At 49.7% G+C, this 19,375-nt stretch overlaps 1 protein-coding gene across 1 annotated transcript in view; it reads left to right on the top strand.

Annotated features, from left to right (window-relative positions):
• Positions 1 to 19,375, top strand: part of FAF2 (Fas associated factor family member 2) — a 475,675-nt gene that overhangs the window by 441,443 nt on the left and 14,857 nt on the right. Inside the window, exons 3-9 of the mRNA XM_049775729.1 lie at positions 8,320 to 8,388; positions 10,645 to 10,779; positions 11,574 to 11,650; positions 15,778 to 15,916; positions 17,006 to 17,091; positions 17,197 to 17,288; positions 17,553 to 17,730. Coding sequence (XP_049631686.1) covers positions 8,320 to 8,388; positions 10,645 to 10,779; positions 11,574 to 11,650; positions 15,778 to 15,916; positions 17,006 to 17,091; positions 17,197 to 17,288; positions 17,553 to 17,730 — 776 coding nt within the window. The remainder of the gene's footprint in view (positions 1 to 8,319; positions 8,389 to 10,644; positions 10,780 to 11,573; positions 11,651 to 15,777; positions 15,917 to 17,005; positions 17,092 to 17,196; positions 17,289 to 17,552; positions 17,731 to 19,375) is intronic.

The following is a 19,375-nucleotide window of genomic DNA, read 5'->3' as shown; positions in this document are numbered from 1 at the left end:
GGTGTCTGCCTTGCAAGCGCTAGCCAAGGAAGGACCGCGGTTCGATCCCCTGGCGTCCCATATGGTCCCCCCAAGCCAGGGGCAATTTCTGAGCTCTTAGCCAGGAGTAACCCCTGAGCATCAAATGAGTGTGGCCCCCCCCCCAAAAAAAAAAAAAACAAAAAAAAGATTGTTTAATTTACATTTTCATTTTGGGCAAACTCTAATGCTAACAAGTCACTCCTGGTGAGGCTCAGTATGACTGTATGTGATGCCATGGATAGAACCTGAGTTTGAGTTGGCTGTGTGCAAGGCAAGCACCCTCCCCACTGTCCTATTGCTCTGGCACTGCCATTTGTTTCATTAATGAAATAGGTTGAAGGCAGTGAGATGATTTGGCTGCACAGGCAGTGGCCAGAATGTGGTAATTGCATGCTCCCAGAACCTTCTTGTTTCTGATCTCACGGAGAAGCCAGATACTAGGGATGGCCCAGACACAGAGCAGCTTTAGGGGAGAGCACAGGGCTAGACATGATGGGTCATACTATTTACTATGGCTCAAGTTTGGAGCTAGATTATTTGTTCACTTACTGGTTTGGGGGGCCCACACCAAATGGTATTTAGAGCTTATTCCTGGTTCTGTGCTCAGGACTCATTTGTACTTGTGGGGTTCAGTGGGGAGCCTAGGGGGATGCTGGGGATCAAACCCAGGTTGGTTGCTTGTCAGGCAAGTGCCTTCTCTGCTATGTTGTCTCTCTTTCTCCCATCCAAGGGGCTAGATTAATTTGCTGCTTTTTTTTTTTTTGGTTTTTGGGCCACACCTAGGGTTACTTCTGGCTATGCACTCAGAAATTGCCTCTGGCTTGAGGGACCATATGGGATACCAGGGGATCTAACCGTGGTTCCTCCTAGGTCAGCTGAGTGCAAGGCAAACGCCGTACCTTTGCATCACCACTCCGGCCCCTTGCTGCTTGTTTTTATTTTTGGCTTTGGGCCATACCTGACTGTTCAGGAGTCACTCCTGGCAGGACTTGGGGATCCAGTTTGATCCAGCGATCAAACCCAGGTCACTGCATGCAGTTGACCTTCCCTGCTGTACCTATCCAGCCCCTAGTGCTAGATCATTTTTAACTGTTACACTTAAGCCTCCTAGTAGATTTGCCATTACCTACTATTGTCGACTGTTGTTTTTGTTTGGGGGACACATTAGGGCAGTGGTCGGCAACCTTTTTTTTCAACTGAGCCAAATCTCGCCAAAACCACGATTGAAATTTATTTTGAGAGCCACACAGGGCGCGCACTGACAGAGGCTAGGAGCAGAGTCCTTACTCCTAGAGTGGCCCGCCTGGCACACAGAAGAGCCAAATTAAAAGTGTAAAGAGAGCATGTGGCTCGAGAGCCGCAGGTTGCCAACCACTGCACTAGGTTGACTCCTGCCTCAGCACTCAGGAATTACTCCTGGTAGTGCTCTGGGACCATATGGGATGCCAGGGATTGAGTCGGCCAATGCAAGGCAAGTGACCTTGCACCTACCTCTCCAGCTGCACGAAGTGAAGATGCATTTGGTTGGGGCCAGAGAGATAGCATGGAGGTAAGGCATTTACCTTGCATGCAGAATGTCGGTGGTTTGAATCCCAGCATCCCATATGGTCCCCCGAGCCTGCCAGGAGCGGTTTCTGAGCATAGAGCCAGGAGTGACCCCTGAGTGCTGCCAGGTGTGACCCAAAAACACAAACAAAAAAAAGCAAACAAAAAAGATGCATTTGGTTAAGTGCGGATCAAGGTCAGCAGCTAGTAAATTGTGGAGAATGAGGAGGGATTAGAAACCCAGTCAGAGACAGGACTGGGATTGAGGCACTTCCCTTGCATACTAGTGGTCACTGACATAGGGTCCCCTGACCCAACCAGGAGTGATTCTTGAGGTCAGAACCAGCTTAGGGGATCCCATAAGCCCTGAGTCCCACAATATGTAGTTTCCAAATAATACTTGCAGCCCAGTGTCTCTGCAACTGAGTTTCCATTTTGTCTTCCACCACTGTGTTTTGTCCTTGGAAGGAAGATCAGGATTCTAACTCATGCAGGCCAGGACGAGGTGGTTGTCTGGGGAGGAAACAGCTCCCCCAAAGTCACGGGGCTTTGGTGCTGGGTTGGTAGGGCATATGGGTAGGCTTTGCAAAGCCTGGAGGGAGCCAAGGGGTGCCAGCTAGGCTGCATCATCTGGGGAGTGACAAGTGCTAGGTATGTGAGCTGGACAGAGGGACATCGTGGCATTATAATGTCATCATGGTGCAAGCCAAGGGAAATTGTAGAAATCTCAGATTTTCTCTGTGTCACTGGGTTGGGCATGTGACTTGCTCAGGCTTTTTATCAGGCATCCTGGAGCTGATTGTCTTTGAAGATTTTATCCTAGTTCTTTTCTTTTTAATGGGGAGCCTATTGAGTCTGACTGTGGCAGGCATTGGTTTAAAGCTGTTGCTTTTTTATTTTCCTTCTTACTGGCTTTTGGAGCATATCTAGCTGTGCTCAGGGTTTACTTCTGACTCTGCACTCCAAGATCAATCTGAGGCTCAGGGGAACCATATGGGATGGTGGAGATCAAACTCAGGTTGGCTGTGTGCAAGGCAAGTACCCTCCCCACTGTCCTATGGCTTTGGCTTGACTTTATTTTATTGTGTTTGCTAGTCTGTTTCCCAAGGACTACTGGTGCCAATCTCATTCTCATGTAATGGATGTGTGAAGCTGCTTGCTCACACTCCCTGAATTGGGGTTATAGGATATCCCTTTCTCTTTTGGGAACTTTGGGATAACTAAACCCCAACGCAACTCCTAAAGAACGTCTCATTACACCGGTGTATCTTTTCTGTTTTAGTACATCTGATGAAAGAAAATAAATTCTCACTAAAATTTGTTGGCTAGGAGTGGTTGTGCTGGTATTTTAGGGTTTAGGTGAGCTGACCTGTTACTTTCCACAACCACTGCCTTTGTTGTTGTTTTGGTATTTGGGCCATACCTGGTGGTGCTCAGAGGTTACTCCTGGCTCTACACTTAGGGGACCATATGGGATACTGGGGATTGAACATCTTACTCACTGTGCTATCATTTGGGCCTTTTTTTTTTTTTTTTTTGTCCACATTTTGCAAGATTTGGAGGAATCTATGCAAGGCAAAATGTCTTAACTGCTTATCTCTTCAATTTACTCCTTTCTCTCATGGTTTTGGTGATATTGGGTCAAACCTAGGCTCGTGGTGCTTGCACACTTGTTGGGGTTTTGTAGACCTGATCAGGAGGATGGCTGTACACCCTTACTTTGCTGGGGTTCCCAGAAAGTGGTGCTGCCACGACCTTGCATGGTATATGGTGCATGTTGATAGCACCAGGGATCAAGTTCTTAGCCTCAGTGTTCTTTCCAGTTGAGCCACTCCTGAACCCTGTGCCATTGAGTTTTAGTGCGAACACTTGTTTGGTTTGATTTTTGGGTTGCACACCTGAACTCAGGTTTTACTCCTGGCTCTGGTCTCAGGGATCATTCCCGGTGGGACTCAGAGGACTGTATGGGGTTAACAGGTCGTCCTCTGCAAGACATGTATTATTTGCTGCCCCACGACTCTGGTCCCTCATTCTTGTTTTTAACCTGTTTCAAATAGGAAAGAACCATTAGGAATGTGTGCAGGAGAACTTAGACCCCTGAGTTCAGTTTCTGGCCTTGCGTGACCCCCAAGCACAGCCAGGTGGTGCGCGGTGCCCCCTGTCCAGTCCTGCTGAATGTGATTCTTTTTTTTTTTTTTTTGGTTTTTGGGCCACACCCGGTGACGCTCAGGGGTTACTCCTGGCTATGCGCTCAGAAGTCACTCCTGGCTTGGGGGACCATATGGGAAACCGGGGGATCGAACCGGGGTCCATCCAAGGCTAGGGCAGGCAAGGCAGGCACCTTACCTCTAGCGCCACTGCCCGGCCCCTCTTTTTTTTTTTTTTTAATGGGGAGGGGTAGTAAGAACCTCTCCCTTATTTTTTTTTGTTTGGGAGCCTCACCTGGCAGTGCTCAGGGCTCTGCTCTCAGGAATCCCTTTTTACAGTTTTCGGTGGATGCGGGGGATTGAATCCAGGTCTACTGTGTGCAAGGCAAGTACCCTCCCTGCTGTCCAGTTGCTCTGGCACCAATTGGTTGCTTTCATTATCTCTGAATAATGGTCCTTTATTTATTTATTTTTTATTTATTTATTTTTGGGTTTTGGGTCACACCCGACACCACTCAGGGGTTACTCCTGGCTCTAGGCTCAGAAATTGCTCCTGGCAGGCTCGGGGGACCATATGGGATGCCAGGACTTGAACCACCATCCTTCTGCATGAAAGGCAAACGCCCGACCTCCATGCTATCTCCGGTCCCTGAATAATATTCCTTACTTGGCAAAACCATCTTTGGTTCAGCTCCTCTTTATTGACTTCATTGCCCCTTTGAGCCTGTAACCGTGATGTAACTCTGTCACTCCTGCTATCATGGTGGTATTTTCATTCCTACGGGGTCACATGGTCATTGTGTGTGTACGTTTAAGTTGGTGAGAAATTACTAAAGGGCTTTTGCCCAAGTGGCTCTTCTGGTTTTCCACGCCTGCCTTGTCTGTGGAGCTTCCAGAGCCACCTCTCCCATCACTGACATGTCACTGGTCTGGCTTAGATTGGTGGTGGGTGTCTTAAGTATGGCTCAGTGTTGCACCTGTTTTTCATTTGCAGTTTTCTTTTTTTTTTTTTTTTTTTTGGTTTTTGGGCCACACCCGGTAACGCTCAGGGGTTACTCCTGGCTATGCGCTCAGAAGTCGCTCCTGGCTTGGGGGACCATATGGGACGCCGGGGATCGAACCGCGGTCCGTCTCCTAGGCTAGCGCAGGTAAGGCAGGCACCTTACCTCCAGCGCCACCGCCCGGCCCTCATTTGCAGTTTTCACAATGATGTTGAAAGGTTGTTTAGCCTTTTGGGATTTTGTTTGTTTGATTTAATTTGTTTTGTTTTGTTTTGTTTTTGGTGCACAGGGTCTCTGCTCATGGATCTCTCCTGGTGGAGCTTGGGGGACTATATGGGATGCTAGGGATCAATTCCAGGTCAGCTGCATGCAAAGCAAGTACCCTGTGACTCTACAATCTTTTCTAGTTCATAGTCAGATCAAAACCTAATGAGAGCAGGGTGTTGGCTGTGTCCTGGTGATATAGAACCCTGGGTTCAAGAGGAGTTTGCCCATGCGTGAGTGACTGGCTCACCTAGTGATGAGTTTGCTGTGGTCCTCCTTGCCTGCCATGGTTCCTGGTTGGAACTGCTGGCCGGCTTGTTCAGCCGAGCTACCTTCTGGCTTATACCATCCTCTTAGGAAAGAGGGTTTGCCAACTAGGTTCCACCTGTTGGTATGTTAAAGACGTGTAATTACCCTGATTGCACCACCCTGCATGTTATAATCCTTTCTGAAAGGAGCACTTTTATGTACAAGCTTTAGTCCTACTTAGACTTGTACAGTGTCATAGTGCCATGAATTTAACCTTCTTTGGGCGATCTGGAGTCTGCAGATTTGGGTAAGAGAACTGAGCAAGATGAATGTGGGCTTTGTATGAAGGAAGCCTGGGTTCGATCCCCAGCACATCCTCTGGTACCTGGAGTAACCCTTGAGCACAGAACTGGGAATTGTGTTGGAGTGTGACCTCAAAATCAAAAAACATTTTATCCAGAGGCCAGAGTACAATGGATAGGGTGCTTGCCTTGTACACATTCAATCCCTGGCATCCCATATGGTCCCTGGAGCACCGCTAGGAGTAACCCATCAATCCTCATCACTGGATGTGGAGCTTCCTCCCTCCCAAAAAAGTATTCAATTCTTTTTTGGGGAGTGTCATATCCAGTGGTGCTCAGGGGTTACTCTTGGCTCTGCATTCAGAAATCACTCTTGGGCCTGGAGAGATAGCACAGCGGTGTTTGCCTTGCAAGCAGCTGATCCAGGACCTAAGGTTGTTGGTTCGAATCCCAGTGTCCCATATGGTCCCCCATGCCTGCCAGGAGCTATTTCTGAGCAGACAGCCAGGAGGAATAACCCCTGAGCACCGCTGGGTGTGGCCCAAAAACCAAACCAAAACAAAAAAAATCACTCTTGGCAGGCTCGGGGGACCATATGGATGCCAGGAATCGAACCCGGGTTCCTCCTGGGTCAGTCACATGCAAAGCAAATGCCCTACCGCTGTGCTATTACTCTGGCCCCATTGTTCAGTTCTCTTATGTTGGCATTATGTGCTGAGAAGGGAGCCTAGGACCTCATCCTGCAACATATGTTCTTTTATTTTTTTTAATTTATTTTATTTTTTGGGGTCACACTCAGCAGTGCTCAGGGGTTACTCCTGGCTCTGCGCTAAGAAATCGCCCGCAGCAGACTCTGAGGACCATATGGGATGCCGGGATTCGAACCACCGACCTTTTGCATGCAAGGCAAATGTCTTACCACCATGCTATCTCTCCAATCCCTGTTCTTTTATTCTTGAGGGAGATTATTGGTAGCTTTAGGGAATGCTCAGGAATCAAACCCCAGTTGGTTGTATGATAGGCAAGCTCCTTGCCCTCTGGATTATTACTCTGGCCCCAACAGAGCACATGTTCTACCCTGCACTCTCAGCCTGACTTTGTTGAAACTCACACTCCGTGTTGCCCTCAGTACTCCTGGATCATTGCTAAGGGATTGGCACAGAGATGGAGTCCCTCCCACTGGCAAGACTGTGCTGCAGTCTTAAGCATGGCCCAGCCCCAACCTAGAGCCTGCAGAGAATGGAGAGAGAAAAAAGCCTGGGCATCTGCATTCTCTCTGTAGGCACAGGCTAGTGGCCAAACCTATGAGGAGCCAGAGCTTTGACTTGGGTTGATCCCCAGCACCCTATAGAGTTCTCGACATCCTGCTAGGTGTGATCACTGGTGGGGCCCAGAAACAAAACAACAAACCTGTAAGAGGCCTGACCCGATTAGGATTTGATAGTCTGGACTCTCCAAGATATCACGGCCAGCAGTTGAATCTCTACACAGCTCTCTGGTTCCTAAAGAATGACGTTTTCTGGAGAGATAGCACAGCGGCGTTTGCCTTGCAAGCAGCCGATCCAGGACCAAAGGTGGTTGGTTCGAATCCCGGTGTCCCATATGGTCCCCTGTGCCTGCCAGGAGCTTTTTCTGAGCAGACAGCCAGGAGTAACCCCTGAGCACCGCCGGGTGTGGCCCAAAAACAAAAACAAAACAAAACAAAACAAAAAAAAAAGAATGACGTTTTCTCAGGGTCTTTTTTTTGTTTGTTTGTTTTGGGGCCACACCTGGTAACACTCAGGGATTACTCCTGGCTATGCACTCAGAAGTTGCTCCTGGCTTGGGGGACCATATGGGATGCCGGGGGATCGAACCGTGGTCCGTCCTAGGCTAGCGCTGGCAAAGCAGACACCTTACCTCTAGCGCCACCCACGCCGGCCCCTCCCAGGGTCTTTTTTTTTTGGCCACACCCATTTGATTCTCAGGGGTTACTCCTGGCTAAACGCTCAGAAATTACCCCTGGCTTGGGGGGACCATATGGGACACCGGGGGATCGAACCGGGGTCCTTCCTTGGCTAGCACTTGCAAGGCAGACACCTTACCTCTAGCGCCACCTCACCGGCCCCTCCCAGGGTCTTTTTTCTCTTGTTCCATTTGTTTGTTTTGGGGCCATACCAGGTGATGCTAGGATTTACTCCTGACTATGATCAGAGATCACTCCTGGGGCTCATATGAAGTACTGGGTATCAAATCTGAAAGGGCCATGTACAAGTCAAGTGCCTTCCTTTGTACTATCTTCCCCCATGCCTCAATTTCCAGCATTTAAGTATGAAAACAGGAACGAGGAGCCAGAGAAAGAGAGCTTAATCAGCTGAGTGCTTTGCCTGTGAGAAGCTCAGCACCAGTCCCTGGCTTCTATATTGGTCCCCCAAGCACCACCAGGAGTAGCCCCTGACAATTGTTACTGACTGTGATTCCAAAAAAATAACCTGGTGGTGCTCAGGACTTAATCCAGCCTTTGCTCAGGTTACCCTAGATGCTGAGGATTAAAGCGATGTTTGCTGCATCCTAAAAATGATTTTGCGGGCCCGGAGAGATAGCACAGCGGCGTTTGCCTTGCAGCCGATCCAGGACCAAAGGTGGTTGGTTCGAATCCCGGTGTCCCATATGGTCCCCCGTGCCTGCCAGGAGCTATTTCTGAGCAGACAGCCAGGAGTAACCCCTGAGCACCGCCGGGTGTGGCCCAAAAACCAAAAACCAAAAAAAATGATTTTGCTTTAACTTCCTTGTTGCTTCTTCTCTTTTCAGGACCTGACAGGTATTGAGTCGATGGATCAGTGTCGCCACACCTTGGAACAGCATAACTGGAATATAGAGGTACTGTGGGAGTAGCTTGAGCCACACAGAAGCAGGTGACAGTTGTAGCAGTTTGTGAGAAATCAGATGATGACGACCAAGGGCCACTCTCAGTCTCCTCAGTAGCCCCTCTGCAAAGTGTTTTTTGTTTGTTGATTTTGATTTTGGGGCTATACCCAGTGGTGCTTAGGGATCACTCCTGTTGAGGCTTGGAAGGACCCCCTGAGGTGCCAAGGATTGGATCTGGGGTGGCTACATGCAAAGCAAGCGTCTTATTGTACCATTTTCAGACCTTCTTTGGCCATTTTTTTTGGTGTGGTGGGAGTATTAGGGCCACAGTTGGCAGTGCTGAGGGCTTACTCCTGGCTCTGTACTCAGGGATCATTTATGACATGCTCAGGATCATATGAGATACCAGGGATCGAACCTGGGTTGACTACATGCAAGATAAATGCCCTACCTCCTCTATTATCTCTTTTGTTTTTAAATGCAGGCCCATTTATTTCTTTTATGCAGGTTTATGTTTGATATTCTCTTCCAATCTCCCACTTCCCTTGGGGTTGCTGTGGGATTCATACACATGCCTGCCTGGCTGAGCTGCTGCTCATCAGAGCTCACACATCCAGCCATGCTGCTGACAAGTCCACACATTTGCTCTCCATGGCTCACACTTTTGTTTGTTTGTTTGTTTGTTTTTGGGCCACACCATCGGTGATCTGGGCTTAACTCCTGGCTTTGTATTCAGGACTTAATCTGGCGGGTTTGGGAGGACCATGTGGGATGCTCGGGATTGATTGAATCTAGGTGGGTTTCATGTGAGGCAAGTGCCCTACCCACTGTACTCTATACTACCGTTCCAGCACCCCCTTTCCCCCATGGCTCACACTCTATTTTTTTTTTGGGGGGTGGGAGGGCTTTTGGACTATACCTGGTGGCACTCAGGACTTACTCTTGGCTCTGTGCTCAGAAATCACTCTTGGCATGCTCGGGGGACCTTATGGGATGCTGGGGATTGAATCTGGGTCCATCCCAGGTTAGCTATGTGCAAGGCAAACACCCTACCGCTGCTATGCTGTCACTCCAACTCCATGGCTCACACTCTTAATTGACCCAAGTTGTAGTGCTTGTTAGGGGTTATCAGGGGCACTAAATTCAGCACCCAGATCAACTGGCATTGCCTTCACAGTCCCGAATGATTAGCTCCACCCTGAAATCTCTAGTGGAGACACAATAGGTGAAGACCAAAACTATTGGAGTCAAATTGAGTCATTTACTTTATTAGATAAATAACCATCTTTATAGGTAGCATTAAAAAGAAAATGGGGGACAGAGAGATAGCGTGGAGATAGGATGTTTGCCTTGCATGCAGAAGGACGGTGGTTTGAATCCTGGTATCCCATATGGTCCCCCAGCCTGCCAGGAGCGATTTCTGAGCATAGAGCCAGGAGTAACCCCTGAGTACTGCCGGGTGTGACCCAAAAACCAAAAAAAAAGATAATGAGGGGAGCTGGCGGGATAGCACAGCAGTAGGGTGTTTGCCTTGCATGCAGCAGATCCAGGATGGACCTGGTTCGATCCCCAGTGTCCCATACAGACCCCTGAGCCAGGAGTGATTTCTGAGCGCATAGCCAGGAATAACCCCTGAGCGTCACTGGGTCTGGCCCCCCCCCCAAAGAAAAAAGAGAATGGGGGAACCCTAAGAGCACAGCAGGTCCAGTGCTTGCCTTACATGTGGCCAACTCAGATCAATCCCCAGCATCCCATATGGTCTCCCCAGAACCCCATATGGTCTCCCAAGCCCCACCAGGAGTGATGTTTGAACACAGAGCCAGGAGTAAGCCCTGAATATGGCCTGAAGTAAAATAAAATTTTATATTCAATATGAAATCAAAATTAAGTTGGGGACTTGCTGAAAGATAGTAGACTGTGTAGAGCACTCACCTTTTACACAGCCCAGCCCTGATTTGATACCCTCCACCCCATAGGCTCCTGTAAGCCCCATTGGGAGTAAGCCCTGGGCACCCTTGGCCTCTCCTCCCCACCCTCCAAACATAGTATTTGGAAAGTCAGAGCCAAAAGCTCTGCCCTCCTGGCCCAACTGTCACTTAGGCCAAGTTCCCTGGCCACCGTGTGGCTGCAGAAGGTCAGAAAAATTGGCATAAAGGTGGGGAGACCATGGGTTTAGAGGAAAGGAAACCTTAGGCATATCGGGTGGGTGTGTCTTTGGTGTTGCTTCTGGGTGGCACAGATGTGCCAGCTTGGCTTTGTCTCTGTCAGGCTGCAGTACAGGACCGGTTGAATGAGCAGGAGGGCGTGCCCAGCGTATTCAACCCCCCTCCGTCCCGGCCGCTGCAGGTCAACACAGCTGACCACAGGATCTACAGCTATGTAGTCTCCAGGCCGCAGCCACGGGCAAGTACTTCCTGTCCCCATCCTCTTAGGACCCCTCCCTGGGCTGCATTTGTACCAAGAGGCAGAGGCATTGTTGACATCAGACCCTCCTTGCGGACGAGCTCCATTTCCGGGAGACTGATGGGACTTGATCTTTACCCTCCATTCCTCAATTCCTGAGAGGGTCTGTGGCACAGAGCACAGTAGGTAAGGTGCTTGCCTTACACAGCTATCCTGGGTTCAGTCCCTAGCACTCCAGAGGCTCCCCCAAGCTCTGCCTTACCCCCGAGAGAGAGTTCTCCTGGGGTCAGTTACCAGGGCTGTTGATTATGGGAGGGACACTGGATTTTTCCCTAACTACCATAAAACTATTTGCCACCAGATTTATCCAGTCTTCTGCATGGAAGGCTAAATGGCCATGTTTGTATACTGCAATCTCCTGCACTTTGTTCTAGTTCATGAAAAGTGCTCTTTTTCACCCCCCTTCCACACCTGGTGGTGCTCAAGACATACTCCTGGTTCTGTGTTCAGTGATCACTACTGGTAGTGCTTGGGGGACCATCTGGAGTGCCAGGAATCAAACCGGGTTGGCCATGTGCAGGCAAGTGTTTTGAACCCTCTGTTTTCTCTCTGGAGAGCATCCATGCTCAGGAGCTGTCAATGGTTCGGAAAGCAGAGGTGGCCCAGGAAAGGGAACAGGTGTCATTATGGCAGGAGAAAAGGAAAAGCCTAAAGGAGCTGGAACCAGAGTTGCCCATTGCTTGGGATGGGGTTGGTATGGAGGTGGAGGCTAACTGTGTGTTTTGGAACTTCAGGGTCTGCTCGGCTGGGGTTATTACTTGATCATGCTTCCATTCCGCTTCACCTACTACACAATCCTTGACATATTTCGGTACGTACCTTGGGATTATGTCTCTGCAGCTGTGGGCTTGATATGGGAAGCGTGGTGCAGAGCTGAATGCTCTTGTTCTGCTTGGAGTATAGAGTATTACCAGTTGGAGCCACTCCTGGTGGTCATTGAGAGAATCCAAATCCTTCACGTCAACCAATTTTAAGTCAGGATGAAAAAAAAAATTTTTTTTCCGGCCACATCCAGTGATGCTCGGGGTAACTCCTGGCTGTGCACTCAGAAATCACTTCTGGCTTGGGGGACCATATGGAACACCAGGGGATTTGTCCTAGGCTAGCACAGACAAGGCAGACACCTTACTGCTTGCACCACCGCTCCAGCCCATGTATGAAAATATTTGAGGGCTGGAAGGTAGAACAATGGGGAGGCAGTTAGCCTGGATTTAATTCTCATTATAGCTCTTCAAGCTATAATGAGAGGTCCCTTAGCACCAGGCTATGAGGAACCCCTGAGTGCCTCTGGTTATGGGTCCAAAGCCAAAATAAACCTCAAAAAAAAAAATTCAGGGAGATAATTGGGACCTGGTGGTGTTAAGGGGTTACTCCTGGCTCTGCACTTAGGAATTAATCCTGGTGGTACTCGGGGGATTATATGGAACGCTGGGATTGAAAGTTGGTTGGCCGCATGCAAGGCGAACACCATGCCCACTGTACTATTGTTCTGGTCCCAGAGGGAGACAATATTTGAGAGTACAGTAGCTAAGACACTTGCCTTGGGCCAGAGAGATAGCACAGTGCTAGGGCATTTGCCTTGCATGCGGCAGACCCAGGACACACTAATTCCTAGCATCCCATGATTCCAAGCATCCCATGTGGTCCCCTCAGCCTACCAGGAGCTATTTCGGAGCACAGAGCCAGGAGTAACCCCTGTGTTACTGGGTGTGGCCCAAAAGCAAAACAAACAAACAAAAAATGAAATTGAGCTGAGTCAGCCACATACCAGGCAAGTTTCTTACCACTCCTGATCTCAGGTCTTAGGACCCAGCTTTTCTGGGAGTGAGTTGGTCTGTTGGTTTTCCTCCCGCTATATTTTGTTAACATAGTGTTCAGTAGCAAATCCAATATTCTCTTGTCCTTTGTAACCACCACTATCTCTGAGTGTTGTGAGAAAACCTGAGGACATCCACTCTCTGCCATCCAGGGCCACCCAGCCCCTCATCTCTTTGTGGGCTCTCACCCATGTAGTCCTTGGTTTCTCCATTCACTCTCATCCTCCTGTCACTGCTCCTCAGCCACCCTGGAAGGCCACACAGGAAGCATGCATGTGTGCATGTGTGTTTCCATTTGCTTCCTCTCTCCCTCAGTGTTGCTTTCTTCTTGGATCATTCCAAGAGCTCAGTCCTGTAAGCTGCAGAGTGGGCAAGGGCCAGATAAGGGTCCCTATAGGACTGACACATCTGGCATGTGGAGTCTAGGTGAAGGCATCCGACCTCATTTGTAGCTGGCACGTAGATGGAGTGAGGCTGTTTGATCTTGTCCTTGCATCCACAACAATTAGTGCTTCATTGGAAATAGCACGGGGGAGTGGGGGAGAGCAGCACTGACCCACTTAGGGAGAGCAGAGGCTGGAGGGGAGGACCCCGCCACAGTAGAACACAACCACTTCCAGTTTTTTATTTGTGGTTCTCTGGGATTTTCCCATACCATTTTACACTCATCATCTTCCTTGCTTTAGTTCAATTCTCTTTCGTATGGGTTGCCCACTAGTGATAAGTTTTCTGTCCTTCTCTGTTTCAAATAACTATGGCCAGAGCCATAATATAGTGGGGAAGGTGCTTGCCTTGCATGCAGCTGATCATAGTTCAGTCCCTAGCATCTCAAACATGCCCATGAGGAGTACAGCCCTACCCACAACCAGGTGTGGCCCAAAAGCGAGAAATTCAAAGGAATGAGCACATAAAGCCTTGCAATCTTCAAGGAGACTGAGTGGGCCTATCTTGGAAAAAGCCTGGTGGATGTGATTTAGCAGTCAGTAGAGTAAGGCCTGGCAGGTATAGACCCTCCCCTGCCTCTAGCACTGGTGGGTGAAGAGGAGAAGAGAAAAATAAGCTGGAGCCAAAGACAGGAAAGCAGGGAGGGGACTTGCCTTGGCAGATCCAGGCTCAATCCCCAGCACCCCAAATGTTCCCTTGAGCCCCATCAGGGGTGATTCTTGAGCACAGAGCCAGGAGTAAGTCCCTGAGCACTGCCAAGTATAGCCCAAAACCCAAATGAGAAAAAATTGAGCAAAGCCTTTGTCTCCTTTCCTAACTCCAGCCACCCGCCCCATATTTTATACTGGTTTTGCATTTGTGTGGGTATGTCCAGCCAGGTTTTCTTTCCTTTTTTTTTTTTTTTTTTTTTTTTGTGGTTTTTGGGTCACACCCGGCAGTGCTCAGGGATTATTCCTGGCTCCAGGCTCAGAAATTGTTCCTGGCAGGCACGGGGGACCATATGGGACGCCGGGATTCGAACCGATGACCTCCTGCATGAAAGGCAAACGCCTTACCTCCATGCTATCTCTCCGGCCCCTAATTTTTTTTCTTTATTTAAAACAGTGATTATAAACCTGACTGTAGTTGGGTTTTAGTCACAAAAAGAACACCCTCCTTCACTAGTGCAACATTCCCACCACCAATGTACCCCATATCCCTCCACCTACACCCACTGCCTGTATTCAAGACAGGTATTCTATTTCTCTCACTCATTAACATTGTCATGGTAGTTGTTAGTGTGCTACTGCACTCACCCTTGCTTGAGACGAGCTTCATATCATGTGCTGGTCCTTCCGGCCCTCATTATTACAATAATGTCTTTTACTTTTCTTTTTTTTTTTTTTTTTTTTTTTTTTTGTCTTTTACTTTTCTTAAAACCCATAGATAAGTGAGACTATTCTGTGTGTGTATCTCTCTCTCCCCCTCTGACTTATTTCACTCAGCATAATAGTTTCCAAGTCCATCCATGTATAGGAATATTTCATGACTTCATCTTTCCTGATGGCTGCATAATATTCCATTGTGTATATGTACCACAGTTTCTTTAGCCATTCATCTATTGATGGGCATCTTGGTTGTTTTCAGAGTCTGGTTATTGTAAATAATGCTGCGATGAATATAGAAGTGAGGAAGGCAGCCAAGTTTTTGATAACACTTGGTGGCATGTTTGGAGAAATGATGACGATTCAGCGCCTGTTCGTTGCAGGCCTGGTGTTAGCTTTCCATGGGAAACTGGGAACCTGACTTGTGTGCATCTGGTAACCCAGTCAAGCCACAGGGTTCTTGAGCACATTAAATGCTGCCTTCTTGTTAGAAACCATTGGGGATGGGGCCTGGAGAGATAGCACAGCGGTATTTGCCTTGCAAGCAGCCAATCCAGGACCTAAGGTGGTTGGTTCAAATCCCGGTGTCCCATATAGTCCCCTGTGCCTGCCAGGAGCTATTTCTGAGTAACCCCTGAGCACCGCCGGGTGTGGCCCCAAAACAAAAACAAACAAACAAACAAAAAACATTGGGGAAGGATCAGGACCAGGGAGCAATCGCTCCCCACAGGAGCCACTGGGACTCCAGCTTGTTTGCCACTGTCACTCACCTGGTGGAACTTTCCTGTCATTTGGAAGCACATAGTATGGCTTGCCTGTCCTGATCTAGGTGGCATGGATTTGGGAGCTCAAAAGCCGGGAAGAGATGGCCATTGGTTACTTCCCCCCAGAACTTTCCATGCTGTTGGGAACAGGGATTCCTGCCTTTGCTTGTCTCTTGCCTCACTTGGGGTCCCCCCCACCCCCAATCTTGGCTCACAGCTGCTGCTGCTGGAGGCACTGTCATTCCGAGAGTAGGGATGCTGCCTTCCCTCTGGCCTTGGGAGGGGCTGTATGTTTCGGCCCCACTTCTTCCCAGGCAAGGTTTAGCTACATGTCCCTACTGGGAACCCTGAGCTGAGTGGCAGCAGGTATATAATCTCAGGACTCAGCCCTCAGACCACCCACAGAAGAGCCCATGCAGTGTGACGATGGGGTGGGGGTGCAGAGGAGACTCCCAGGGTGATGCTCATAGCTGCCCTCTAGTTCTGCCTAATACCTGGTTCCCTTAGCCTGCAGTTCTTTTCACACGTTCTCTGTTCTTACCTTCCCAGGTTCGCTCTGCACTTTATACGGCCAGACCCTCGCAGCCGGGTCACTGACCCCGTTCGGGACATTGTTTCCTTTATGCACTCTTTTGAAGAGAAATATGGGCGAGCACATCCTATCTTCTACCAGGGAACCTACAGCCAGGTCAGTATCAGCCACCCACAGGCTGCCCACTGTGCTCCCCTGTGGGTCTCAGGGAGACCACACCTTGGCCACAGCCTCCGAGGTGGCTCCTCTTCGATCCTCTAAACCTCGGGTTGTGCCTGCCTCTGTTCCCTGTTCTGCTGCCCCCTTTGCTAATAGGATGCATCTCCTGTCCTTTCCATCACCTAGGTCACTGCCCTCACCCTATCGGGCAATGTCTGTGTGCCCCGCCGCCTCCTTTGTAAGCACCGGTTGTCATCTTGCTGGTCCTAGGTTCTTAGTTGGTGGGTGTTGGAGGAGGGGTTTGTTGTTGTTGTTGTTTGGTTTTTGCTAAGAGCAGATTCTCTTTCCTCTAGTAGCCCAGGTAGTTCTGTCTTGTCTCCTCATAGTAGCCTTCCTGGTGAAGGTTGAGGTTGGCCACCTTCCTCCACCCCTCTCCCCACACATATTCTGCCCACCAAGGGCAGAGACCACAGTGGAAGAAAGAACAGCCAGCTTTTCTCCTGCTTCTTGCTGCCATTCTCCTGCGAACCCTCACTTGCTGCTCACATTACTCAGCAAGTAGGGAGTCCCTACCTAGAATATGCATGGAAATGGACAGACTTCCTCCAAGCTAGAGCAGTAGGGCATATGCCTTGCACTCTACAGACCCGGAATAGACCCAGGTTTTATCCCTGGTACCCCATATGGTTCCTGAGCTTGCCAGGAGGGATTTCTGAGCACAGAGCCAGGAGTAACCCCTGAGCACCGCTGGGTATGGCCCAAAAGCAAAAACAAAAAAGAAAAGACTACTCCAGGCCACAAATGCGTCCTCAGCACCGGAGGGCCCGACCATGATGTTGGGTATTGTGAAAGTCCACGCATAATACGCAAACATTTCAATTTGGGAGCCTAACTTGCTGGGAGGGGCCAGGACAGGGCTGCAGAGCTGGGTTGCTATCATGCTCAATCTGTTTTCCTCCTCGCTTCTCTTTCGGTTCCTAATCGCGTGGTCACATCTGTAGCCGTCAGGACCCTGAGCCCGACAGAGTGCTTCGGGCCTGGGGCCCAGCCACGGTCAGCGGGCGTCTAGTCTCCTGTTTCTCGTAGGCTCTCAACGACGCCAAGCGGGAGTTGCGCTTCCTTCTGGTCTATCTCCATGGGGACGACCACCAGGACTCAGATGAATTCTGCCGGTAGGTGGCGCCATCGCCTGCCGGTCCCTGAATCACTATGTGGGGGGGTGGTCAGAGCCTGTTCTTCTCACCTGCCCCTCTCTCTCCCTCCACCCCATCCCCCAGCAACACCCTCTGCGCCCCCGAAGTCATTTCTCTCATCAACACCAGGATGCTCTTCTGGGCATGCTCCACCAACAAGCCCGAGGGCTACCGGGGTACGTTGCATCGGCGGTGCTGGAAGGGGCTTGAGAGATTGCACCCGGGGTAGGACACTGCACATGGCTGTCCTGGGTCTGATCAGCAGCTGATCAGTTGCCTGAGCCCTGCCAGGAATGAACCCCTGAGCACAGCAGGACTGGGAGACTGAGGGGAAGTGGCGTGCCTGACCTGCCTTTCTCTAAGCCGCATCTCGGCCTCGCCTGGCTCCTTCATTCCTCTCCCCCTCCTGACATGGGGTTCTGCTTTCCCGAACTCCGCAGTCTCCCAGGCCTTACGGGAGAACACCTATCCGTTCCTGGCCATGATCATGCTGAAGGACCGCCGGATGACTGTAGTGGGCCGGCTTGAAGGCCTCATCCAGCCGGACGACCTCATCAACCAGTTGACATTCATCATGGACGCGAACCAGACTTACCTGGTGTCTGAGCTCCTGGAAAGGTACTGGGGATGGCTTGGCTATGATGGAGTAACCAGTAGTTGGTCAGGTGTGGGGTGCCCCCAAACCTAGCAGCTGCTCCATGCTAGGCCTCTTGAGAAGCCAAATGCAATCTGGCTCATGGTAAAAGCTGTTAAACGTGGTGAGTGGAGAGAGGTGATGCCCTATGCTAATTAGATGCTCACCCCATCAGTCCCTCACATGTTGTTTCAGGAGAAGTTTCTAATGATAGTTTGTCTGTCATATAGAACCTGGTAATAGGAGCTACAACTGAAAAAAATGAGGGTTTGGAGCAGTAGGATAGCAGGAAGGGCGCTGCCTAGCACATGATCAACCTGTGTTCAATCGTGATATCCCAGAGTTCCCCTAACTCCACCAGGAGTGTTCCCTGAACATAGAGCCAGGAGTAATCCCTGAGCATATCCAGGTATGACCAAAAATAATAACTAAAAATGTTTGTCACTCCTCCTCACTTTATATAAGGAATGCATGTTCCTATAGAAAAGTTGGGGGCCCGGAGAGATAGCTCAGCGGCGTTTGCCTTGCAGGCAGCCAATCCAGGACCAAAGATGGTTGGTTCGAATCCCGGTGTCCCATATGGTCCCCCGTGCCTGCCAGGAGCTATTTCTGAGCAGACAGCCAGGAGTAACCCCTGAGCATCATTGGATGTGGCCCAAAAACCAAAAGAAAAAAAAAAAAAAAAGAAAAGAAAAGAAAAAACAGAAAAGTTGGGAATTGGAGCCCGAGCAGTAGTATAGTAGGGAGGGTATTTGTCTTACGCATGGCCAATCCAGGTTTAATCCCATATGGTCCCCCAAGCATATCAGGAGTGAGTTCTGAGTACAGGGCCAGGAATAAGCCCTGAGCACTGCCAGATGTGGCTAAACCCCCAAAACAAAAAATGTTGGGGCCGGAGAGATAGCACAGCAGCATTTGCCTTGCAAGCAACCGACCCAGGACCTAAGGTGGTTGGTTCGAATCCTGGCGTCCCATATGGTCCCCCATGCCTGCCAGGAGCTATTTCTGAGCACTGAGTAACCCCTGAGCACTGCTGGGTGTAGCCAAAAAACAAAAAAGAAAAAAAAAACCCAAAAACAAAAAATGTTGAGAATCAGAAATGCACAGAGAAGTTGCCTTTTTGTGATTTGGGGATAGGAGTTGGCACCATACCCTGTAGTACTCAGGGTTATTTCTGAGCGTGGTTCTCATGGGCATGTCCTCCAGTATTTGGGGGTGATTCCCAGCTCATTGGCCTGGGTCCTTCTGGTATGGCCTATTAGCCATGTGTTATCATATGCAGAGCCTCTACTCCCGCCCCTTGAACCAGTTCCCTGATGCTTTGATGCTTTTTTTCCTTTAAATTTTTGTTTTTTGTTTTTTTTTTTTGTTTGTTTGTTTTTGGGCCACACCCATTTGACGCTCAGGGGTTACTCCTGGCTATGAGCTCAGAAATCGCCCCTGGCTTGGGGAGACCATATGGGACGCCGGGGGATCGAACCGAGGTCCGTCCTAAGCTAGCGCTTGTAAGGCTTACCTTACCTCTAGCGCCACCTTCCCGGCCCCTAAATTTTTTAAGTTTAGGAGCCGGAGCAGTGGCACAGAGCATAAGGCATCTGCCTTGCGTGCTGCGCTAGCCTAGGACAGACT

This window comes from Suncus etruscus, chromosome 6, assembly GCF_024139225.1.
Source record: "Suncus etruscus isolate mSunEtr1 chromosome 6, mSunEtr1.pri.cur, whole genome shotgun sequence".
NCBI classification, from domain to species: Eukaryota; Metazoa; Chordata; class Mammalia; order Eulipotyphla; family Soricidae; genus Suncus; species Suncus etruscus.
The sequence above is the reverse complement of the archived record's forward strand: the minus strand, read 5'-3'. Positions and strand labels throughout refer to the sequence as shown.